The 23,644-nt window shown below is 50.4% G+C and overlaps 2 protein-coding genes across 2 annotated transcripts; one reads left to right on the forward strand and one right to left on the reverse strand.

Annotated features, from left to right (window-relative positions):
* Nucleotides 1-5,611: 5,611 nt before the first annotated feature.
* Nucleotides 5,612-9,166, forward strand: RHEX (regulator of hemoglobinization and erythroid cell expansion). The gene is made up of 5 exons (XM_044377723.3): nt 5,612-5,622; nt 5,844-5,944; nt 6,904-7,032; nt 8,305-8,375; nt 8,853-9,166. The coding sequence occupies exons 1-5, from the start codon at nt 5,612-5,614 to the stop codon at nt 9,051-9,053; spliced, it is 513 nt and encodes a 170-aa protein (XP_044233658.2). The 3' UTR covers nt 9,054-9,166.
* A 6,505-nt stretch (nt 9,167-15,671) lies between these two features.
* Nucleotides 15,672-20,500, reverse strand: AVPR1B (arginine vasopressin receptor 1B). The gene is made up of 2 exons (XM_026480442.1): nt 19,561-20,500; nt 15,672-16,000 (listed from the first exon to the last, which is right to left on the reverse strand). The coding sequence occupies exons 1-2, from the start codon at nt 20,498-20,500 to the stop codon at nt 15,672-15,674; spliced, it is 1,269 nt and encodes a 422-aa protein (XP_026336227.1).
* Between the last annotated feature and the right edge of the window lie 3,144 nt (nt 20,501-23,644).

A 23,644-nucleotide genomic window follows, 5' to 3' on the forward strand; every position in this document is an offset into this window, starting at 1 on the left:
GGGCATAAATTTTGAGTAGATTAATTCCAATAATGCTTTTAGTTTCTAAATAATAATGTCATTTATTGCATGCTTATTATTATGTGACAAAAGCTATAATAATTACTTCATAAAGCTCATCTTATATCATCCTCAGAAGCAAGTATCATTTATATTTGTCTTATTAAAACCTCAGAACTACTTATTTTTGCTCCCATCATACAGATAAGAAAACTGAGGCTTTGAGGAGTTCAAGAACTAGACCAGGCTCATGCAGGGAATGAACGGGGGTGTGAACTCAAACTGACTCCATTCTCTGCTTTTCGTGGCTAAATACCGTGCAGACTTCCACACTTCTTTCTTGTTACTTTGTTTGATTTTGGTCTCTTTAAGTTTCCTGTGCCTTATGGAATCTATTTTGCTAATTTATATTTTTCTAGGAAATCATTAATTTTATTGAGATTTCATTAAAAAAAACGCCTTAGTAGCCTCAGAATTTTTGATCTCCTCTGTTTCTGTGGCTATATTCATTATGAGTTTGGCTTATTTATGTTTCCTCCTTTTCTTGATTATTCCAAAGTGCATATTAAATTAGGGGAGAAAAGTCTAGTAATGTGGAGGAGACTGGATGATATTATAAAATGAAAACAGATTTTTTCTTTTAAAGTATTCCATTTCCATCCAAATTTGCTTCTCTTCCCCCTTTCTTACTTGAGTCCTTTTTTTTTTTAAGATTTTATTAATTTATATGACACAGAGAGAGAGAGCACAAGCAGAAGGAGAAGCAGACTCCCTACCAAGCAAAGAGTCCAATGAGGGGCTCGATCCTAGGACCCTGGGATCATGACCTGAGCTGAAGGCAGATACTTAACCAACTGAGTTACCCAGGGGCCCCTTACTTCAGTCTTTAAAAAGTAGAATGCTTGGAGCGTGAAAGAGCCTGACAAGAACTTTCAAGTGTCCAGCCCTTCATTCACCAGGGCCTAGAAAGGACTTCTACTTTTCTCAGCTCCACAGTTGAGGCAATGGCAGGGCTGGGAGGAGAAGCTGGGCTCTCATCTCCTAGGCTTGTTCTCTTTCCACATGATTCAGCTGTGCTATGGCTCAAAATTTTAATTTTAAAAACAATAAATTAATGAAGATTGCAAAAATAATCTTTTCAAGGGACGTCTGGGTGCTCAGTTAAGCATCTGCCTTCGGCTCAGGTCCTGTTCTCAGGGTCCAGGGATGGAGCCCCGTGTCAGGCTTCACGCTCAGCAGGGAGCCTGCTTCTCCCTCTCCCTCCACCTGCCACTCCCCCTGCTTCTGCTCACTGTCCCTCTCTTAAAAAAAAAAAAAAAGATCGATAAAGCCTTAACAATATTGATAGCAATTATTGATTATTGCAATCTATATGGTTTTCATATAAATCATCTTCTGTTGTGCTCTTGTTTTAAACCACTCTTTGTAGAATGACTCTCTCCAAAGAAAGCATGTCAGGCAGGAACGAGGTGCGTCTTTATTATTTCACCTCAATGTTGGTCTGTGCCAACTAGAAAGGCCCCACAAGAGCTCCTCTATCAGTAGGAAGGGGAAGCAATCAGATGGGATCCAGGCCTGACCAGAGGTCTTGGGATTTCTTGGCAGGCCTGAAGCAAATGGAGCAAATGCTCCCAGCCTCTGCTGGAGTGTGGGTGGCAGGTCCCTGGCAGGGAGCTGCGTTAGTGTTGGTCCAGGTGTCAAAACTCAGCACGTGAAAGAGGGCAGGACAGTTCCAATCTTGATGAGGAAATGAGCCAGTGGCAAACTCTCTCATGGTCCAGGCACTTTTTTCAAAACCTAATTACACTAATTTGCTCATTTCCTGGTTATTTGGTGTGCGTGGGGGGGGGGGGAGGAGGTGCAAATGAGCAGATGTTTTTGCTCACTGTCTGATCAGCAATCTGCAATTAGACCCCAAGGAACAGCCTGTTCGTTGCGGTGAGGGGCCATTAGCCACTTAAATAATGACATCTGTCATCATTTTCATACCTTATCCTGTCCCGGATCTTATCTTCAAACTATACTCAACATGAATGCCTGAGTTTCCTAAAATAGACCAACTCAATTTTAATAGCTCTACTCTAGACGCCATCTTGGTGAAGCATATCCTATATGGAGTCCGGATCTTCCTCCATTTACAGTGGGTCAGGTCCCGATGATCCCATTGTAAATTGAAACTATCCTAAGTTGGAAATGCATTTATTCCACCTAATGTTCCAAACATAGCTTTGCCCAGCCCACCTTAAACGAGCTCAGAGCACTTACGTTAGCCTATAGCTGGGCAAAGATCATCTGACACAGAGCCTGCTGTATAATGACGTGTTGAATATCGCAGGTAGCTTATTGAACCCTGCACTGAAAGTGAAGAACAGAATGCCTGTAGGGGTACAGAAGGGCTGTGAGCCTATCGGTTGTTGACTCTCATGGTCGCATAGCTGACTGGGAGCTGCCTAGCATTAGACAGGGTATGGCACCACATATGGCCAGCCCACGAACAGATCCAAATTCAAAATTCCAAGTACGGTTTCTACTGAATGAGTATGATTTTCCACCACTGTAATGTCTAAAAATCATTAAGTCAAACTGTCATGGGGGCCCATCCGTAATTACTGAGTGCTTCCCACATGCCCGGCGTTGTCTACCGGTCTTTAGAAACAGCATAATGCACTGGGCCCACCCAAGAACTCTGTGAGGTAGATGCTATCATTCTCCCCAACTTACAGGTACAGATGCTGAGGTCCTGAGAAGTTTAATAATTCCCATTTAGAAGGGAACAGAACTTGGATTCCTACTGACGTCTGTTGGACTTTAGGCTATATCCTGGCACAGGTAGCGTGGGTCATTTGGCTAGTAAGATGTTCATAATATAATAAAACGATGGGAGGAAGTACAGTTTTGTATAAAGAAACAAAATAAGATATTGGTTTTAAAATAGTGGAACATTGATTTAATACAATGATTCTTAACTGGGGGCAAGAGTTGCTGCATTGGGGTGGGGCATTTGGAAATGTGCGGGGCCGTTTTTGGTCAGTTCGGTGGTCATATTAACCTGTTATGATGTGGTCTCCCAGGATGCTGAATGTCCAGCACAGTGCAAAACAGTTCTAGACAACAATGGAGTGTCTGGTGCTGGATCTCAGAAAGCGCTCAGAAACACGGATAAAGGGGCATAGTCGTAATTCACGATGATGCCATAAAACTCAAGGGTAGCAAACTCAGATGGCTTCAGGGGTCAGTCAGGGACTGAGGACCACATATTCCTTGTTAGGGCCTCCAAATTTAAGTCTTGAGAAAGCACTTCATCAAACAAAATCACTTGGCGCTGAATTTGGTCTGTGGCTCTCCAGTTTGGAGCTTTTTAATGGCAGTTTTTCTGATCTAGAAACACGTTTACGATAGCGTCAGTGAAGAGGAAAAGCTGCTCATCGGTGTGATGCCGTGTTTAGAAAAGGTTGAATCCATGTACGCATGTATTTACACGCACACATATACAGAGGACCGATACTTATGAAAACCTGTAGACAGCGTTAGGGAATAAAATGCGGGCGATTTTGTGAAATGTTTTGATTATTTGTATTTTAAATTCCACCGCAAATGTCTGTTAGTTGTTTAATTTTTAATAAATAAGGAGAGAGAGAAGCCTTAAAAAAGGAAAATTTGAGTGTGGTTTCAGAACACAGCCCCTAGTGGCTTTCTGGCCATCCCTTTTGATGAAAGAAGGAGAGTAATTTCTGTGATTAAGGACAAGTGAGACACTGAAGATGAGGTAATCGATACCAAAGCACCAGAGCGCCTTTAAAACTGGGACAACACTGTTGGTTTCCCAGACACGCTGGTCACGCGTCTAGCCCCTTTCCGAGATTTTCATGTCCTTTGTGGCTCAATAAAGGTCTCCTGGTAAAGTCCAATCTCCCTTCCGCATCTACCCCAGAAATCAATACTGGAATCTGCTTGAGAAATCAGTACCTGTCAAAATTTTAGGAGGGTTTATCCAAAATAAGACAAGAGCAAGGCATTAAAACTATTATCTACGCCTTTTTTCAACAGAGTTGCCCAATCCTTCAAGGTCATTGTTTTTTCCAAAAAATCCCTGTTCTGCTTCAGCTCCATCATTTTTGTGTTTTATTTCCAGCTCTGCAAATTTTATTTTGTGCACAAGTCACTTTTGACCGAGCTTTCTTTCTGGAATTTGCTGATCACTGGGGGATTTATACCCACTTGTCTATGGGAACTTCCTGGAGTTCTTTCTCACCTGCCTCTCTGGGTTGTGTCTTCCTCCTGCTCCCCTGCAGCCCCTTCTAACCAGCATCTGGTGCTCATGAGACAACCCGACACATTTAACTTGAAAAGTAAAGGGTAGAGTTAGGTGCCTTTGGGAGAAGTAGCTAGAACTTATTATGTAGGAAAGGGGGCGGGTAAAGGACGTATGATGAATAAACTGGGTATGTGTTGCTTCCAACTTTTGACCTTGTAAAGTCACTGCCAAGGACTAGCTTGTAGGTGTGTGAAAGGAGATGGTGGTGTTTTCTTTCTGGAAACTTCCAACTGGCCAACGCCCACAGCCCTGAAGAGGCTTTAGTGGCAAACCCCATACATCTTCCTGCCCATCACCGCCTTCTCTCTCTCTTGACTCTTGGTCCAAGTTCTGATCTTAGAAAGCCCCTGTGTGAGAACCACAATTAAAACAAAAGTTTTCAGGACTTTCCACACCGCCCTTAGCACTTGGAAACCCTGATGGGGAAAATAAGCGTCCATGGCAGTCAGAGTCTATTAAAGGGTTATGGTCTGCCCCGTCTCAGTGCTGAGTAGGTATCATTTCAAAAGCTTTGAAATTACCCCGCCTTTGTCTTATAGTAAACTCCATATTCAGCAACATGCTGATGAAATGCATAAGCTCATTTTTAAAATCAACATATTCATTGACGTAACAGCATCCAGAGTCTCAGTCCTAAAACCCCATGAAGCCATGCCTGGTGTGCGTGTGAGTCTGTGTGCATATGCGTGTGTATTTAAGATTTGGATTCTTTCATGACTCTCTCCCACTGTATTCGCTTGAGTGGAACCCTTCACACTTCTGGCCCCATGCTCTCTGGGCGCTGAGACCAGTGGTTGAACCTGCAGGCTTGGGTTTAGAGCCCAAATCTAGGTCAGCCACTTGCCGGCTGTGCGGCCCCAGACGTGTCCCTCTGCTGTCTGAGTCTCACCAGCTCGTTAGTAAAGGAGGGGTCATGACATCTCAGCCATGGACCGTGTGAATGGGGTAGGACGGTGCGTGTGCCAGGGGCTCATCGAGTGCGTGTCCCCCGCCCCCGCTGTCAGGTGCTAATATCTAACGACTAGTTACTGCCTGTTTTGTAGATTCAAAAACTGAAATCTGCAGGAGGAAAGCCAGTGACCCCTGAGCAGCCGAGTTTGCCTGCAGGGAATTGGGGCATAGAGCCCCCGAGTCCTGAGCAGCCGCCTCTCCTGCACTTCTCCAGGACGGTCCTGCGGGTGGCACGCGTGCAGACCAGCTGCCCAGTGTGGTTCCACCCACGTCTCTTCCTTCTGCCCCCACCCCCAGAAGAGCCTGAGGCTCACTGACGCCCCGCGGCCGCCCTGCAAGCTCATCATGCTGACAGAGTGAGTGGGGTTCCGACCAGACTGATGGGTATAGCTGGCTTCCAGGCACGCACACCACCCTCCCTGGCTCCCCATGCCTTACCGTCCAGAGAAGCAAAGGGACCAGCCCTGAGACACACAGCAACACCCGATGGCTGTCTCTGGCTGGGGGCAGGGGCGCGTTTGCAGCTGTAGTTGAATCTCTGCAACCTCTAACTCTAACCCTTGTCCTTTCGCAACAGAAACATGAAGCTCTGGCATGGGTTGGTGATTGCAGTGGTGTCCCTCGTCCTCCAGGCCTGCATCTTCGCCGCCATCAGCTACCTGCTCAGCAGGCACATGGGTAAACGCCCTGGCATCCTCTTCCCTCCTAGCCACTTGCAGGGACTGTCCCTGAGCCCACAGCAAGACGAGCCCCGAGCACCCCTTGCATACCTACTTGAGGATCCACTAGCCAGATCATCCCTTACTGGGTAATCCCCACTCTGACCCAACCTATTTCCGGTTGGGAATGACAGCCAGAGCCCTTCCGCGACCCAGACCTTCTACCTAGAGACCAGCTCCTGCAATGCTTGTGAGGCTGGGCTCATTTAGCCTGGGTCTAACTCATTTTCTTCGTCACCTCCAAAGGACTCAATGTGAAGAAATGGCTTTGCATTCCCACAGGAGGGAGGATGGCTAGCCGAAGAGATTAGCTTAAATTCTTGAACTGATTCACAATGGAAAATAGAGTTCTGTTCTGGGATGGCATTATAATTAGGGAAAGTAAAATAAAGGAAGTGTAGGCTTTTCAAGCCATTCATTCATTCACTCCGACAGGGAACAAAACAAAACCCCTGTCCTTCTATAACTTACATTGCATGGGGCACACAGACGACAAGCCAGATAAACAGGTAGTGCGCACGTGCGTTAGTTTATGGGGGATGCTAGGGAAGAGGAAGATGAAGCAAGGCGAGGGGATAGGAACGGGACGACAAGCCGACATTTGAGTATAAACCTCTGGAAGTGAGGAAGCGAGCCTCATTTGCAAAGGGCCTGAGGCAGAAGGGTGTCTGGTGGAGAACAGCAGGAGCAGAGAGGCCAAGGTGGCTGGAACTGAGAGAAGGAGGAACAGCGAGGCCGTGGGGGCCCTTGCAGGCTGGGACTTCAGCTTGTACTCCAAGCCAGGCGAGGGGGTTCGAGTGGAGTGCTGACGTTTGAAGAGGTCCCTGGATATTTTGCCCTATGGAGGGCAGTGCTCAGAGACAGAATGCGCCTGACCTGGACAGCTGCCACTTTTGACCCTTGCCCTGTCCCCTTTAGCCAAGGAGAGTGAGCGGATACTGAAAGGGGCCAGTGTCCAGGCCCCGAGGCCCAGCCCTGCCCAGCATCAGCCACTCGCTGCCAAGGAGGAGACTCGAGGCACCCCTGGGTCCGAGCCCCGTTATAGGAGTGAGTAATGGGATGGGAAGGGGGGAACTTGTCCTAAAGCTTCTTCTGCCCTGCCCGGGACCCCGGGGAGCCGCCCTGCAGCAGCCCGGCTCTGTCCCCGCCAGCCCAACCCCCAGCTGGAGGATTCCACGCACCCCCCTGGGGAGGGCCTCACCAGCCTACCTTTTCAGTAAGCTGCTCTTCCTATCACATGGGGCCCATCGTGCTGGGTTTGTGTGGGTCTAAGTTCTTTTCCAGGTTTGGTCCAGTGTGAGCCATGGCAGAGGGGGCTTGGGGCTGTCTCTGCTCCTGTCTCTGTCATACTATGGTGCCTGTTCTTCTAACCAGCCACGTAGTGGGACAACCAAGATGTCAGCCGCGTCTGCCTGCCTCTGGCCGAGGGATCTGGGTGTTTTAATAAATCCGAGTCTCGGTGATGGTTCAAATCCTCGCCCCCCTCTGGCGAGTGAACCAACAGGAACACCACCCTCTTGTTTCCTCTCTCAGGGCTGAGGAGATGCACCAGGTCAGCCTTCACGCAGTGGAAATTCCTGCTTCCACAGCAAGATGAATAACTGCCCCAGTCTACTCACCCCCCAGAGACCACACTCTTTCCCCTGGTTTATCTCTTGACTGATTTGCATTCGCTCCAACCTTCTAATTTTATCTTTTCATTTGGAGGGATCTGGTGGTCAGGCTTCCCTGGCACTGAGATAAGACCTCAGTGTGTGTGAGAACCAGAGGAGAGCATCACGTGAACTCAGTGTTTCCGCAGAAAGGGCGGGTGGGGGGGGCACCGGCCTCATCGGGACCCTGGCCCTAGAGCTTCACCGGACCCGGCCAGAGAATCAGAGACTCTTTGGTTGGCAGGGACCTCGGAGATCGTCATCCAACCCTCTTGCTTCACCGGGAGCAAAACCAGACGCAAAAAGGGTTGTCACCTGCCTAGAGTTAGTGACAGAGCTAGAGCCTGTGCCCGTGTCCCTGCTGGCCCCTCCCAACACAGCCCGGCCCGAGGGTGTTTCTACTGGTTTTAGATGGAGCGGGACAGAGCAGCTGTGCCTGGACTCTTGGACACATTCCTGGCTTTTTTGGGGGGCCCTTTCTCCCCCTCTGCTTTCTTTGTTCAATTCTTTCTCTTTTTTTTTGGCGGGGGGCTCTGTATCTCTCTTCCCCGCTTGGCTTTGCATGGCTGGCTCTGCCTGTCTCTGTCTTCCTCTCCCTTCCATTGTGTCCGTCCCTTCCTAACACCCGCTGGCTTTCCTTAGAAGAACAATTTCTATTTCTCCCTAGACGACAGCGACACATCCTCAGACAGCTCCGACAGTTCGGACAGCTCAGGCAGCTCGTCTCCAGCCCGCCAGGTAATGGACACCCCTGATTCAGCCCTTTGTATGCAGGTGGGGTCCTTGCTGTAAAAGACTGAGCAGCACCCAGGCCACCCTAGCTGCAGAGATGGGAGCGGGGAAAGCAGGGCTTCTTGAGTCTTTATAGCATCCGTAGTGACAGGTGGGCAGGCTCATGGCAACGTGGATCTGGGTGGGCTGTAAAAAGGCAAGTACTAATGGACAAGCTCCTCCTCCCCATCCCCCAGTCACTGGGCCAAAGTCCGCTCTGAGTCCTGACCTCACTGAGAGATTCAGTCTCCACATCTTTCCTTAAACCCCTTCATTCCCCACAGACAGGAGGCAGGAGCTGTGGGCCATCCTCCCCCTTCCCTCCCTTCCAGCCTGGGGGGAGAGTTCTGAGCCACCTTGAGTGAGAGTTCCGTCCTGGGGTGCCCCCTCCTCCAACCCTGCTAGGAATCTTGACCCACATTTCTCTGCTTCCCCCAGCCCAAGGCCACCAAGGACATGAATTATACACAAGTGGTCTTTTCCACCCCTGGAGGACTAAAAAATGAATCTGTCCTGGATTACGAGAACATAAAGGAAACCACAGATTACGTGAATGTCAATCCCAAAAGCTGCAAGCCCAATTTCTGGACTTCTCTGAACCCTGCTGACCCTGAGCCAGTGGAATACACTCAGGTGGCCATGTGAAGTCTCGGCTTTCTCATGGGGGGCTGCTCTCTAGAAATTCTCGCACTTATTTTGTAGGGGAATTACTTTTTTTAAAAAAAAAAACAAGGCATAGGAGAATAAGTAGGCCTGTATCTCACTCAACAAGAAAGATTCAGGTCAGATGTCAGGAAGAACTTCCAGGATAAGTATGAATGAGTGGAGATATCAGTAGAGAAAGGGGTAAATAAAGTCTTTCTCCATAGAAAATTGTGAAAAACATTTTAATCAGCTGTAGTAGAGTTCTGTTTGGCAATCTTACCATTAAATGATTCTTTGAGCTCTTTAATGTTTGTTAACCAACAACTTCCTTCAAAGTTTTAAATAAAATGGCAAGTGCCACTTCTTTGTTTCCTCTTGCCTCACCCGGCACGCTGCCCCTTGGCAGGGCTGTGTCTTGCTGAGCAATGCTGCTCTGCCCTCAGCACTTTACGTGGGCCACTTAGAAGGCTCACCGTCAGTCACCCTTGGAATTCCCTGTTTCCTAGGAGCAAAGGCTGACCGAGCCCTGGCAAATACCAACTAGCATCACGGTCTGTGATTCCAGGGAAACATCTGGAATCCAATAAAATGCAACATTCTTTTCTGGTTCGTTGTTTGCTTACTTGTCTGTTTTAAGCCGATTAGGAAGAAAAGGGCACTTTCTTAACTCGATGAAGAACAGCTTATCTCAAATCAGCCGATTGCATGATATTTCTCCGTAAGGTCCTAGACGCAGTTTTAGTGAAACACGAACGCAGTAAAAGTGTCCACACTGTCATTTCACGTCACGGCCCTAGAAGTTCTCTTTGGTGGAATCAAACAGTTGACAAAAATAAGGGCCATTACCGTTGGAAAGGAGGATGAATTTTGTGATTGTTTGTAGCTACCCTCCTCCTACAAAAACCTCAGAGAATTAACATGTTTTAAAATTGACAATGAGGGGCGCCTGGGTGGCGCAGTCGTTGGGCGTCTGCCTTCAGCTCAGGGCGTGATCCCGGCGTTGTGGGATCGAGTCCCACATCAGACTCCTCCGCTGGGAGCCTGCTTCTTCCTCTCCCACTCCCCCTGCTTGTGTTCCCTCTCTCGCTGGCTGTCTCTGTCAAATAATAAATAAAATCTTAAAAAAAAAATAAAATAAAATAGACAATGAGAAACATGTACAATATACTTTTTCCAACAGCTGATTAAGACATGAAATGAAAAAAAATCTTGCTTACAACAGCTAAACCCACATCTCAAACAAGGGACGCCCCAGGCACATGCCTAGCCAAGTTCGAACCCTAGAGGAGGGGCGGTCAGGTCTGCCAGACGATTTGTACCTGTGCTCCGCCTGCTGGCTGCAAATGCCCTTTCCAGCCCTGGCGCCCAGAGCAGTGGGCGGCTTTCATTGCCTCAGGCTCCTCTTCCCCAAGAGGATCTGAAGACATGGTTCTGGTTTGGGTTTCTGTGGCTGCGCCATTCTGCGTGTCCCTCCATCGCTTGGCTATCGCTGTTGTTCCTCTCCTGCTACGATTTGAATGTCTGTGCCCCCTTAAATTCCTATGTTGAAATTCTGATTAGAGGGGGAGGGTGGATTAGCGCTTTTGTCAAAAAGACCACCCCGCAGAGCTCCTTAGCCCCTTTTGCTTTGTGAGAATACAATCCATGTGACATCTTCAGCGTCTTCAACCCAGAAGAGGGCCCTCTGTAACCGTGCTGGCACCCTGATTTTAGACTTCCAGCCTCCAACACTGAGAGAAAGACAGTTCTGCTGTTTATAAACCCCCCTGTTCATAGCGTTTTGTTATGGCAGCTGGAATGAACTAAGACATCTGCTTAGAAAGCTTTTCTTAACAGGGAACAAGAGATTTGATTGATTAGAGAGGCACAATGAGGAAGAAACACCAACAATGTCACCACCAGCAACACTGTCTTTGTATCTAGAAACGAAACTCCACTTCTTAGGGATCTCTTTTAAAAAGGAAAAGAAGAATTTAAGGGTGTGTGGAAGATGTTCAGATGAGTTACGAGGCTGGGCAGGGACACCACTGAGACAGGTCCCACACCAGGATAGGGGACAATGGAAGTAGTGCAGGGCGTCCTTTCTGCAGGATTCTGGAAAGGCTCTGAGATTCGGAGAAGCACACATTAAAAGAACACTTGAATATCTGGGCTGGTGAGGTCAATGCACTTAGGACCCGGTTGTGGGGACAGGCAAGAACATGGACCAAACATGTGACAAAAGGGAATTAACACAGAACAATGAAAGCAGACCCTATAAATGCTTGGGCAGATTGGGTATGGAATGTTAAGATCAGATGTCATCAGAGAAAACAACCCAGAGATGTTTCTGGGTGATTTCTGACCTCAGTTTAGAAAGAAGGCGGAAAAGTCAATTGATGGGAGAAGAGGCATAAGGAAAGGGAGCAGGCCTACCCAATGCAAGCTCTCCGTAAATGCTCCAGGGACTGACCCGTCCTGAGCTACAGGCCCCGCCCCCCTGGAGCGGGGAGTTATGTCAGCGAGCACAGAGACCTGAATGCCACTGACCATCTGATTCAAGTCTATAATGAACTCTGCTATGATCGGCTTCCAAGGCATGATATTTGTAGCAAATAAATATATCTGGGAAGTTAACATTAGCACCTGCCCCAATTGCCCCAGTTAGCTGTCTCTAAATAGAGTTGAACATGTGACTCTGCCCAGTGACTAGCAGAGATTGGATTGACCGTCCACGGTGCAGATGACTTCTCAGATGCCCTGATACGGAAAGAGGAGGACTGATTTCATGTCCTAAAGAGTTTGGGCCAACAAGCAGATGACTGAGGCCAGCTAACAATTGGAGGTGATCTTCAAATTCCTTGCTAACCATGTTGCTAGAAATAGAACGTCCTTTTGTATGTAATACCTCCGTGCACTCGGAAGGTCAGCTGCGTCAATCTGTATGAATGGTCACCTGTATGAGTAATCACCTTTTGAGGAGCTCAGTGTTCGGCAAAATGAAGTCACTTTCTCCCACGTTGTACGCCATCGGAACATCCAGGGAAAGACCGTGCTGCCCCACTCTGGCTTCCCCCGTGAGTGTGGTCTGGATAAAAATCTCTTCAAATTTATCTTACAAGATACAGAGAAACTGATTTGCTACTGGCAACAAGTAGATGGTTGATTACGTGCCAATAATGAACTGGGACTCTATGGTGGATCCGAATAGATGCGACCTGTCGTCAACGGAGTCTCAGTCTAAAGGAGCCAGCGTCCAAGTGCCCGCTTCAACCACAGCAGAACTCCACGAGCCATGCTGAATTATTGGCCAACAAGACCCGCTAGGGTGAGGAGGTGTTTCATGCCCACCTGCAGTGGTTTTTTTGCTCCCGGGATCAGGACACCTTTCTGGGCCCAGAATGTGGGCTCTCAAGAGGCCTCCTCCCCCAAGCCCCGGCCTCTAAACAGAACATAATAACTGCAGCTCATCTGTGTTTTTGAGGTCCCACTCACTCTTTCAAGCACTCCTCTTTTCAGGCAACAATTCTACATTCTGTCCCTCGCCTTGCTCTTGTTCTTTGCCCTTTCTTGACAAATACATCCTCCATGAGCTTAGAGAGAGAGAGCATGTGTCCAGGTTATCTCTGGAGAACCGGGTCAAGTGAGGAGCCAAGACTCGAGAACTGGAGGGGGAGGCATAGGTGTTAGAGCTGAGAGGCTGAGGGACTCTCCCAGCCTTCCCTGTGGGCCAGCCTCGCTTCAGACTCACTTTCAGCTCCACACTGCCACCTTGTGACTCCAGGGCCAATCCCAGGTCACTCCTGTTTCCCTCTTAAGTGGGTGAAGGTCACTCCCCACCCCTTCAAACTCTCTTCCCCATCAAGGGGAGCAAATCTTATTTCAGCTTGAATATCCCATTGTCCCTGCTCCTAGGAAACAAATATGCCCAGAAATTTCCTGGTTATTAAGGAGTTTTATTGGTCAACTTTAACCCCATCTCTGGATTTCTGACCCAGGAGGAAGCTTACCACAACCTGGACTGAGTCTAGAGCCCCTTGATAAATAAAAGACCTATTTACATACAAAACACAGACACAGACATCTGGAAACTTACTGGCCTATACCAAACAACATAAAAAACCATTCTGAGAAATCTCCATAGAAGGTCAGTTCACCTCCTGCCGTTCTCCGCCCTGCCCACCCCTTATCCCCTGCTCCCACGTGGGTTCTAAAGCACTGATGTGCTGTATTCCACAGAGTCCACAGGATGGCATAAACATTTCACAAAAGTGCCCAGCTCGGAGACAGCACGATTCCATTTCTCCCGGGGTTAGCTGTCAGAAGTGAGATTAACGCCAGACAACAGAGACCCTCCTCCATGCTTCCCATAGGAGGTTAGCCTCCAGCTGCAGTGCAGAGCTGGGCCATCATTACCTTCCCTGTAGAGTGCTCTATGGTCTATGATCTTACGGCTTGTTGTTTCTATTTAACAAGGAAACTGTTGCTCAGAGAGATTAGAGGACTTGTCCAAGATCATACAGACAAAAAAGCGATGAGTGCAGGACTCAAAGCCAAGTCTTTGAAGTACAAAACTGGTGTCCCTTCTGCCAGTCATCACGACGGGCAACGGTTTACCTGGTACTGACTTGGGCACGAGGAAGAGGAGCTGTGGTGTGAGGAGGGGGGCGGGTGGCTTACATATGCAGGGCAGGAAACTTCAGCAGCTCATGCTGGCATGGGAGGCTCCTAAGCCCAGCTCCTCCAGGATGGATGGACAAGGAAGAAGTGGTTGAATGTCAGGGGCTCACATGGGCAACAGAACGCAGTAGAGAGACCGTGGGCCTCACATCTGCCTTGAGCCTTGGTCCCATTAGCATCTCTGTCCCACTCCCCAGTTCTTTAGCACTGAAGGCTAGGGACACTTTGCTCACTCACAACACTCAGTTTAGGTTCTTCTAAGGAAGCCGAAGGAGGCTTCTCAGAGCTGAGTGACCTCTTAAAGCTCAAAGTTACAGCCATTTCCTACAGTTTCCTAAGAGTAGAGGGCGGAGAGCCTGTTCCCTGGAGCTGCTCTCAGGAGCTCTTAATTAGATTAGCAGCCCCTTCCACTAGTAGAGAGCTCCTGGGTCTTCCAACCTCTTTTACATCCACAGTCCTATTTGACTTCGTAACAGAGACGAAGGATTAGCCAGCATTCTCCCCACATTGGCCATCAGTTGCGGCAGAACCAAGACCCGGTTCTCCTGACTTTTCAGCTGACGCTCTTTCCACCCCCAAGGATTAGAATCCGGAATTTGGGTGGGGAAGCCACCCCGTGATCTAAATCCCACTGTTGATCACGAGGACACACAGGGCAAAGCCCCGAGTCTACCTGCTCGGCTGTCCCTCCCATCATAGAATGGAAGGCAAAAGTAGACGGTATGACCACGGTGGGACCCACAGCCACCAGAATTGAGTCAAAGGGTATAAATGTCATTGTCATGAAAATCCAGCAACTCTTCTAGAGCCTGTTGATTAGAAAGGGCTCTGCTGTAACCCCATGCCCAGTCTTGCAAAGTCATGACAGGGCAGAGCTGGGAAAGACCAAGGTCCATGATGATCCATAAGTGGGTCATCTCTGTCCTAACAAGTGAGAAGACAGAGGCCCAGAGAAGGGAGGGCACCTGCCCAAGGTCCTACATGTACCTGACGGCAGAGCCGAGTCTCAAATCCCAGGCTCCTGACTTCATCACAGCACTCATGGCTCATAGGGAAGCTCTGAAAAGCCTCAAGGAAGTCCAGAGTCATGATCTAGCCACACTTTTTGTAAGGATGTCTCCCCTGGGCCATCCCAGAGGAGGGTGCCGTGTGGGTCCCTTGGGGGAGGAAGGAGAGCCACCAACGCGTGCTGCCTCAGAGGCTTTGCCCACTCTTAATCTTACTGTGACCATCTTCATCTTCTGCTTTCCGCCCTCCCTCGCCTACTCCCTCCCAGGGGGTCACCCCCCTGAGGGTTTACTTTGCCTGTCATCCATCCTGTAAGGGTGGGTGATGTGGGGAGAAGAAAAAAGAGCATTTGTGGAATTTCTACCAGTTACAGGTGCATCTCCCTTCAGCAGCCAGGCGGGCACAGCAGGCAAAGCTGGCATACCTGCTGTACCCCCCCCCCTTGGTTCCTTCATGAAAGAAGCCTCCCCATACAAACAAACAAACCTGGGATCCAGACAGAGAAAGAGGATCCTTCTCACAGGTTCTCACTTCTCCCCCCCCCCCCCCGGTTGCGCTGGGCGTGCTAGTCAGGTTAGGATGGGGACAAACAGTCAAGGAGGGAGAGCAGCCCGAGTCCCTGCCACCTGCAGACCCCCAGACAGGGCCACCCTCAGCCTGCCTGAGATCTGGGGCACCACACGCGTGGGCCCCCAGGCACTCTGTGAATGCACAGGCTCAGGGAAGCGAGGCTTTGACTCTCCCTGATTCCCAAGGTGGGAGACTGGGAGCAAACGAGGGTCCGCCCGCACACCAGAGGCACCTGTAATACCAAGGGTAAGACGGCCATTCTGGCCCCCTCACCCTGCCTCAAAGTGGGCTCCCCCTAACTCCAACCTTGGCCCTCCCAGCTTTTACACCCAGTGCTGAGATGAGCAGAGCTCCTCCGCCAGCCCTGCGGGCGAGTGTTCCCTAAAAGGCGATGGTCTCAGTGGAGGCCTCGCCGTCCACCTGCGCCGAGTCCTTCTGCGAGCCTTCGAGCCGAGGGTCCTCACTGAGTCTGGGGCTGAGGGTGAGGGTGGGCAGGCCGCTGGAGCAGGTCAGCAGGGTGGTGCGGCGGCTCGAGGGGCTGTCGCTGGAGTGCCGTGAGCGGGGCCGGGACCGGGGTCCCCCGCAGCAGGCCAGGCGGCGCAGGGGGCGCGGCCGCAGGTGGCTGTTGAAGCCCATGTAGACCCAGGGGTTGCAACAGCTGCTGAGGCTGCCCAGGAGCATGGAGAGGGTGAAGGCCACGTCGGTGGAATCTGCAGAAGGATAAACACAAGAAGCCTTAGGATGACAAAGCTGGATGGGACCTGGGAGAGAGTCCAAGACCCCGTTGAGCAGAGGAGGGAACTGAGTTCCCAGAGGGGAGAAAGGACTCGCTCGGTTCTATAATTAGAAAGGAGCACACCTGGGACTTGGAGCTGGGACTCCGGCTCCAGAGTCGTACGTCACTGGGTCTTATTTGTGACGATGGGGTAAGGGTAGGAGCTAACTTTTGCTCCAAGTTAACCTTCAAGGTATAAACAAAGTCAGGGACAGGACCAGCCCCAATAGGAGACAGTGTCTTTGTTCCAAAACCTAGACCTTGAATCCCCTAATGGATGGAGATCTAGAAGGGGACAACTCTGTTGTCATGCAAGGAAAATAACTGTGATTCTAGGCCACGTTCGGGCCCCTTTGGCCCCCATTCTCATTTATGTCATAGACGTGGGTGCACACTGTCCTCTGGATTCTGTCCTCCTTGACCCCTCAGGGGCAGTGTCACTCATCCTGTCACTCAGGCGTTGAGCACATGAGCACTGACAGTACCAGGCCATGGCTGGGGGCCGGGGAGGCAATGAGCCAGCTGACCTGCAGGGGCCATCAGCTCCGACTGCAGTGGCGGGGGGGGAGGCAGCTGCTAGATACAGAGCACCCAAGCATCCCGTTCCAGACGAATACTTGTTCTGTGTCCTCAGAGATTACACCCAGCGAATGCACCATCCTGCAGGGAAAAACCAAATCTCTCTGGGGCAGTCAAAATGGGAGAGTGCAGCCTGATAAGATGTCTTCCAGACACCAGATTCTTTCTGAAGACTGTATGGAGCTCCACAGCCACGGACCCCAAGGCAGCCATCCCGTACCCTTGTGCAGTTTCAACCAGCAAAGTCAAAGGCAAAACTCGGACGCCTACCCGGTAAGGCACTGTGAGCTCTTCAGATACGCTGGTTCCTCGTGCATCTCCCCTAGGGGTGCCCATAGGTGTGGTGCTCGTAGCCCAAGCAAAGGGAAGACGGGGGTCAGAACGTGTGAGTGAAGACACGAAGCACAGTGGTGAGAAGCTAAAGACATCTGGGCCTGGGCTGACCCACGTAGGGCAGAGAAGGGGGGGCACCGGGGGTGTACCTGTCGGTGGAGGAGGGACCAGTCTCATCAACAAATGGGGCCTCCTTGATTTTCCCTCCATTCTGGCCTGCTCCCCAGTTCACAACACCAGGGAGCTGCGGAAGATGTGGGAAGTTGCTAAGGGGGTGGTGTTCACCCTATCCGCTCCCTAGACAAGGCCAGGGGCGGAAGAGTTCCATAAGTGCCTTCGCCTGGGAACCGTCTGCTTGACTGGTCCCCCCTCGGAGCCAGGCCCAGTGCAGGGGCTGGAAATGTGGCCCGAGCACCAGGGTCTGCAGGGGCTCTCCATCCTTGAGGGTAGACCCGGACTGCATCTCGGGAGGAACTCAGCTGACAGTCAGGGGCGGGAGCAAGGGCAGGGGCAAGGGCAAGGAGACAGGCAGGCTCCAATCAGAGACTCAGGGACAAGAGGCCAGGAGGCTGGCGTGCTATGAAGAGGAACTGGGTGTACTGGAAAGTGAGTTTAAAGTAATGGACCTCAGCCCCACTAGAAGGGCCTCAATGGGCTTCCAGTTTTCTAAGAGACCACATTGGCTTGTAAGGTAACATGTTGTTCCTGCCCTCCTTGCTCAGAGAGGCCCTTGGTAAGTGAGAAATCTGTCTACGCAGGTAAGGCATGCGTACTGAGGGGCGGGCTCATGATGACAGTAACACGGCAGGCAAGCAGGGAAGCCTATCCCAGCTGGGTGGCGGGGTCTCCATCTTCCGGTGGGTTCCTCAATGAAAGGGCAAATGACTATCCACCCTTCCCCTTCACTGTCATTGGCTAAGCTGGATTGTTGAGAGGAAAGCCATGTCACGGCGAATGCTTGGGCCACAACGAACTCAATTTGGGTGCTGGCACCATGTCTTACTAGAAGTGGCACCATGGACCAGTTATTTCACCTCTCTGCGTCTCGGGTTACTCAGACGTAAACCAGAGAAGGCCACCAGTAAGCACCAAGGACTGAATGTGCTTGGCACGAGGAAGCCCTCCTTCCTTCTGTTCTGTGCTTGGCTAGAGCAGGAGGGGGTCCCTACAGTTGGTTAGAATCCATAATTCATTGCTCTAAGGGTAATTTGCAAATAGCCATTTGTCCAGAGGGATGTCCAAAAGAGGGGATAAAATGGGACCGTAATAGTTTGATATTGTTTTCACACTTCTCTTGCAGGGTTGTGTTCAATTCATGAACAGCCTGGCCCTTCTTTAGTCTCTCCAGAAAAGCAAGGTATTTGGCTTGAGTGTGTCCTAGAATGAGCAAAATGAGATTAGAAACAAAAGCACAAGGGAAGGGGGATCCACTCCCTGGGAATTGGTAGCCTGGGTCTGCTGGTCAGCAAATTTTCAAGAAGCTTCTAGAACAATCTGTGCACAGGGCCTCCCTTGGGCAGTTACATGCTGCCCCCATTATACATCCCGGGCTATGTACATGACTCACACTGTGGAGCATGTGGTCACCTCCACTCACAAACACTCAGATGAGTTAACTTGCACTTGTCCCCAATCCCACTCTTCTTAGGGGAGCAGGAAGGGACATCTTTGAACACTACTCTTCAACATTAAGCTGCCCAGACACAACCCTACCTTCCTGAGTACGCGCTCATCCCCAGGTGGCTGGACCATGCGGCAGTGTCTAAAGCTCAGGAGGTTTCCTTCCACCTCACCCCAGAAAAATGACAATAGCAAGGCCTCCCGTGTGCCGACCGAAACATGGTCTCCACAGAGGATCGCAGGATCCCATTTTGTTTTTCATGACCCTGCTGCTCACCACTTTCAGAGCCAGGGTTATGAACCGAGCAGGGGGTAAGGGAAAAAGACAAGGAGACAGCAGTCTTCGGTTCTGCTCTTCACGTTGCCACTCCCTAGCTGAGTGGCCCTGGGCAAGTCACATTTCCCCTCTGAGCCTCTCTTCCCCGTTAGCAAAATGAAGGGGTTGAACCTGACATTTCACGGTTGTCATGTGCCAACACGCTAATTAATTGGAAGTGGTTACTGAGAAGGAGTTTAAAGTCATGCCCAGGCTCAGGGGGGTAGAGCGCTGAGAGACATAGCTCTCAGCTGTGGTCACCCATTGTCATCCTGGACAATTTGAAAATTCTTTTCAACTCCATCGTTCTATGATTCCAATGCTCGTCTGTGAAACTGGCAGTTGGTTGGCCAAATCTGCCAACAGTCATATTTCACTAAGGCTACGTAATATTTTTAAATGTTTAAATTAGGTGCCCCAAATTTAAACTATGGAAATTTTACATAAAAGATACTCACACGGCATCCGTGGGCTGGATGGAAATTATAGTTGCCCTTTTGCGCAGGGGACAGGCACCACCTTTCATAATTCCTTTGCTCAACTATTACCGGCCAGGCCCTGGGAAGCTTCAGAACCCTGACCTAAGCCTGCTGTTCTCCCTTCCCAGTTCTTTCTCACTCCCCCGCCCTGCCCAGAGACACACTTGCCTTCATCAGGGGCATTCTTGTCCCACACAGACCACATCTGGACGCTGAAGAAGGGTGCCCAGCAGGCGATGTAGGCCAGCACAATGACAAAAGTCATTTTCACAGTTTGGATCTTGGCCCTGGAGATGGTGCTGATGCTGCTGACACGGGGCGGCAGCCCCCGCATGGGTGCAGCTGGGCCAGAAGGTGAGGTCCTGTCCCAAGTCCTCCAGCCCTTTCCTTCCACCTTCCGGGCCTGTGTCTTGACTTTTAGGTTCTTACAGATCTTGTGGTAGATGAGGCTGTAGCAGGCCGTGAGCATGGCCACGGGCAGGACAAAGATGGCCAGGGTGGTCCACGTGATATAGACCCGAGGCCCCCAGGGGACGCGGAAGTCTGCCCAGCAGTCCAGCACCCCGGTGCCCTGGATCACCTCCCGCAAAGAAAAGATGAAGACTTGAGGCAGGCTGAGGATGGCAGCCAGCAGCCAGGGAGCAGCGATGAGCCGGTAGGTGGACTGGCTGGGCTGCTGGAGGCTGCGCAGGGGGCGGCAAACAGCCAGGTAGCGGTCCAGCGTCATGGCCAGCAGCATGTAGGTGGAGGCAAACATGCTAAGCACCTGCAGATACTTGACGGCCCGGCAGAGGAGGTCAGGGCCCTGGAAGCGGTAGGTGATGTCCCACAGCAGCTGGGGCAGCACCTGGAAGAGTGCCACGCCCAAGTCCGTCAGGGCCAGGTGCAGAACAAACAGGTGCATGCGGGAGCGCTTGCGGCTGGGCTGCCCCAGGGTCAGCAGCACAGTCAGATTGCCCCCTGTCGCCAGCACCAGGACGGTGCCCAGGACTCCGATCTCTACCTTGGCCAGCTCCTCGTCCCGGCCCAGCCAGGGTGTGGTGGCATTGGGGGCAGAGAAGGGGCCCAGAGGAGTGGGGTTGGCAGCCCAGGCAGGCCCAGAATCCATGGCTGACTTTGCTGGGAGGGAAGGGAAGGAGGCCGAGAGAGGGACGGACAGTGTGGGGGCAAGTGGAGAGGTTTGATGGGTGAAATGGAGGGAAAAGGGAAAGGTTTCAGATGGGGAGAAGGGGGGAATGACAGGGAGAAGGTGAAAATAGGTAGGAATAGAGAGGAGGAGAGAGAAAGAGATAAGGAAGCAGAAGATGCTGATCCCACAATGCAGAGGGAAGCTTAGGAGCGAAGAGAAAGAGGGCTCAGGGAGGAGGACAGGGTGTCAGGAAAAGAAGAATGGTTGAGGCTGTGCAGGGTGAGGCTTCTGGAAGGGAAGGAAGCCTGGGGAGCTGCCACCACTTCCCAATCCACCCCAAATTCACTTTCTCCCAACTTTTCTGGAAGCGGAAAGCGGTTGTCCCTAAGCCTGCTTGGTGGCGAGGTCCGGGCCATGGGGGACGCCCGCTGGGCTGGAAGCCCCAACGAAGCCCGCGCGGGGCCGGGAGCCCTGACCAGCAGAGGAGGGAGTGCAGCGGCTGGAGCCCAGTGCGGGTTTTATGGGCTTGCAGCAGGAGCCCAGCGGCCCCTCCGCGCGCCGGTTGGCTCCGGCAGAGGAGGGCGGAGTGAGGCTCCCCCACGCGCTGCCTGCAGGAGGACCAAGAGGCTGGGAAGGGGGGGTTGTCGGGGAGGGAGAAGGGGCAGCCCAGCAGGGACAGGGAGAGAGAGAAGCAGAAGACGCAGACAAGCGCTTACAGGCCTGCCAGACCCCCGGACTTCATCTATGCTCGCACCCCGGAACCGTCGGACTGTATCCCAAGACAGGTGCACACGCAGGGAGCAGGGGGTGGTCCCTCTGCGACGCGGGGCCCCTAAGGCTGGCAGCGCTGTTGGGAGTGTCCCCTGCCCAGGGCTGCCTGTTAGACCGCGAAGGGTCCAGAGTCTGCAGGGGTGGCCAGGTGGGCGAGGTGGCGCCCCCAGATGGAGCCCTTAAGCCCTTGGCGGCGACGTCTGACCGCAGCCACTGGTGGGAGACTTGGAGCCATAAGGCAGGAAGAGAAAGCCGAGTGTGGAGAGGGAGCGGTGGCGGAGATAGGACAGAGGCGCGGGGTGGACCCCGGAGCCCTGGGGCGCTGGGGGGAGCGGCCCAGGGGAGGAATTCCGCTGTGCGTGTCCGCAGAAGTCCTAACCCGCGGCCTCCCCACAGTGTTTCATGGACAAAATCGCAAACGCGGTTAACCACCCTGAGGGGGCAGAAAACAGGCCCAGAGAAGTGGCGTGACTTGCCCTAGAAGATCACAGAACCAGTATGCCGCAGGGGCAGGACCTTCCGGCGCAGCGTGCCTTTCCGAGAATGAACCTAATGCCCAGCATGGGGGAGGAAGCACGGGTGCTCAGGGGACATACAGCAGGTGGATTACTGGGATTCTCTCCGGAACAGATGAGAAGTTCTCTGGGAGTGACAACAGCATAGTCCGCCACCCTCAGAAAGCGCAGGGTCCATCATTGATCAGAAGTCCTCTTGTCTCTCCCTGTCATCAAACCAGATGCCCCTTCAGTGTCACCCACCCACCCACGCAATTAACATACTTCTTGAAGAGATTACCTCCTAAACACCTACAAATGCATCTCCACTTCCTCCCACTGCCTGGGTGCAAACACCGTCTCTCCACGCAATTAACATACTTCTTGAAGAGATTACCTCCTAAACACCTACAAATGCATCTCCACTTCCTCCCACTGCCTGGGTGCAAACACCGTCTCTCCCCCCAAATACTGTAGCATCCCCTCCTGCACTTCAACCCAGGCCCCACCTTCTCCAGGATTTTGCTCTCTTTGAATGATAATTTTAAGTCTCTCTACGGGTTCATTCCCCTCTGCAGGCAAACAAACTCTACTGTTGTCTGTTAAAAAAAAGTCATAACCCTCCTCAGACCCTATACCCCCACCTCTAGCTGCAGCCATCTCTCGCCTCTCACAGCAGAATTTCTATAAAGGGCTGTCTAGCTGCTCTCCGTTTTCTTGTTCCCATTTATTTCTGGATATATTCATTAAAATTATGTATATTTACACATTTTTAGAATATTGTGTATTACATAAATGATACCATACTAGAAATACCACTCTAGAATGTACTTATAAAATTCTAGTTGATTTTTGAGATCTGTCCATGATCATATGTGAGATAGATCAAGTTCATTCAGTTTAATTACTGCCCGGTATTCAAACATGTGAATATGACACATTTTATTTATCCTGAACCCTATTTTTATCATTGAATTTAATTCCATCTCTTTATTTATTTATTTATTTTTTGCTATTTTTAAAAATGCTACAATGACAATTCTTATGCATGCCTCCTTGTGTTCATGTGTGAGAATTTTCTGGGGTTTACATCCAGAAGTATATGCTGGGTATTGGTATTCTTGGGTCATACAATGTATGAATTTTCAATTAGGTAGGACCATATCCAAAATTTATCTCTAAATTCATTGTATTGATTTATTCTCCCACTGGCTGCACATGACTTTCCTGACATCCTCACAGTCAGACTTATTCATTTTCACCAACCTGATTAGTGTGAAAAGAATCCCATTTTGCTTTTACTTTTTCTCTGATCCCTAATTATTGGAAGTAAATTTCCATATATTTTTTTGTTGTTTGGGTTTCCTCTTCCGTGGATTGTTCATATCCTCTGCATAATTTTTGATTAGGCCATTTTTCTTACTGATTTGTAGGACTTCTTTACATGTTCTGATATGAACTTTTATGGATTCTGATACATAGCAGATATTTTCCTCTATCTGCCACTTATCTTTTAACTGTTTATGGGGTCATTTGTGACACAGAAAGTTTACATTTTAATGTCATCAATACTTTGTTTCATCATTTCTGCTCTTCTATCTTATGTTACCTATCTTGAGAACAGAGATACCCCTCTATATTTCTTTCTAACATGTTTAACTTTTGCTTTTCATATTTAGGTCTTTACTCCACTGGAATTTATTTTTGTGCATGTGTCAGGTAAGAATCTAACTTCATTTTTTTCCCCACATGGCACACCAATTTCTTCATTTATGAGTAGCACATCATTTCTCAACTGTCACCTGTATAATAAATATATCAAGTTCAAAATATGTATGAGCTTATCTCTGGGATCTCT

This window comes from Ursus arctos, unplaced genomic scaffold (assembly GCF_023065955.2).
Source record: "Ursus arctos isolate Adak ecotype North America unplaced genomic scaffold, UrsArc2.0 scaffold_2, whole genome shotgun sequence".
Lineage (NCBI taxonomy): Eukaryota > Metazoa > Chordata > Mammalia > Carnivora > Ursidae > Ursus > Ursus arctos.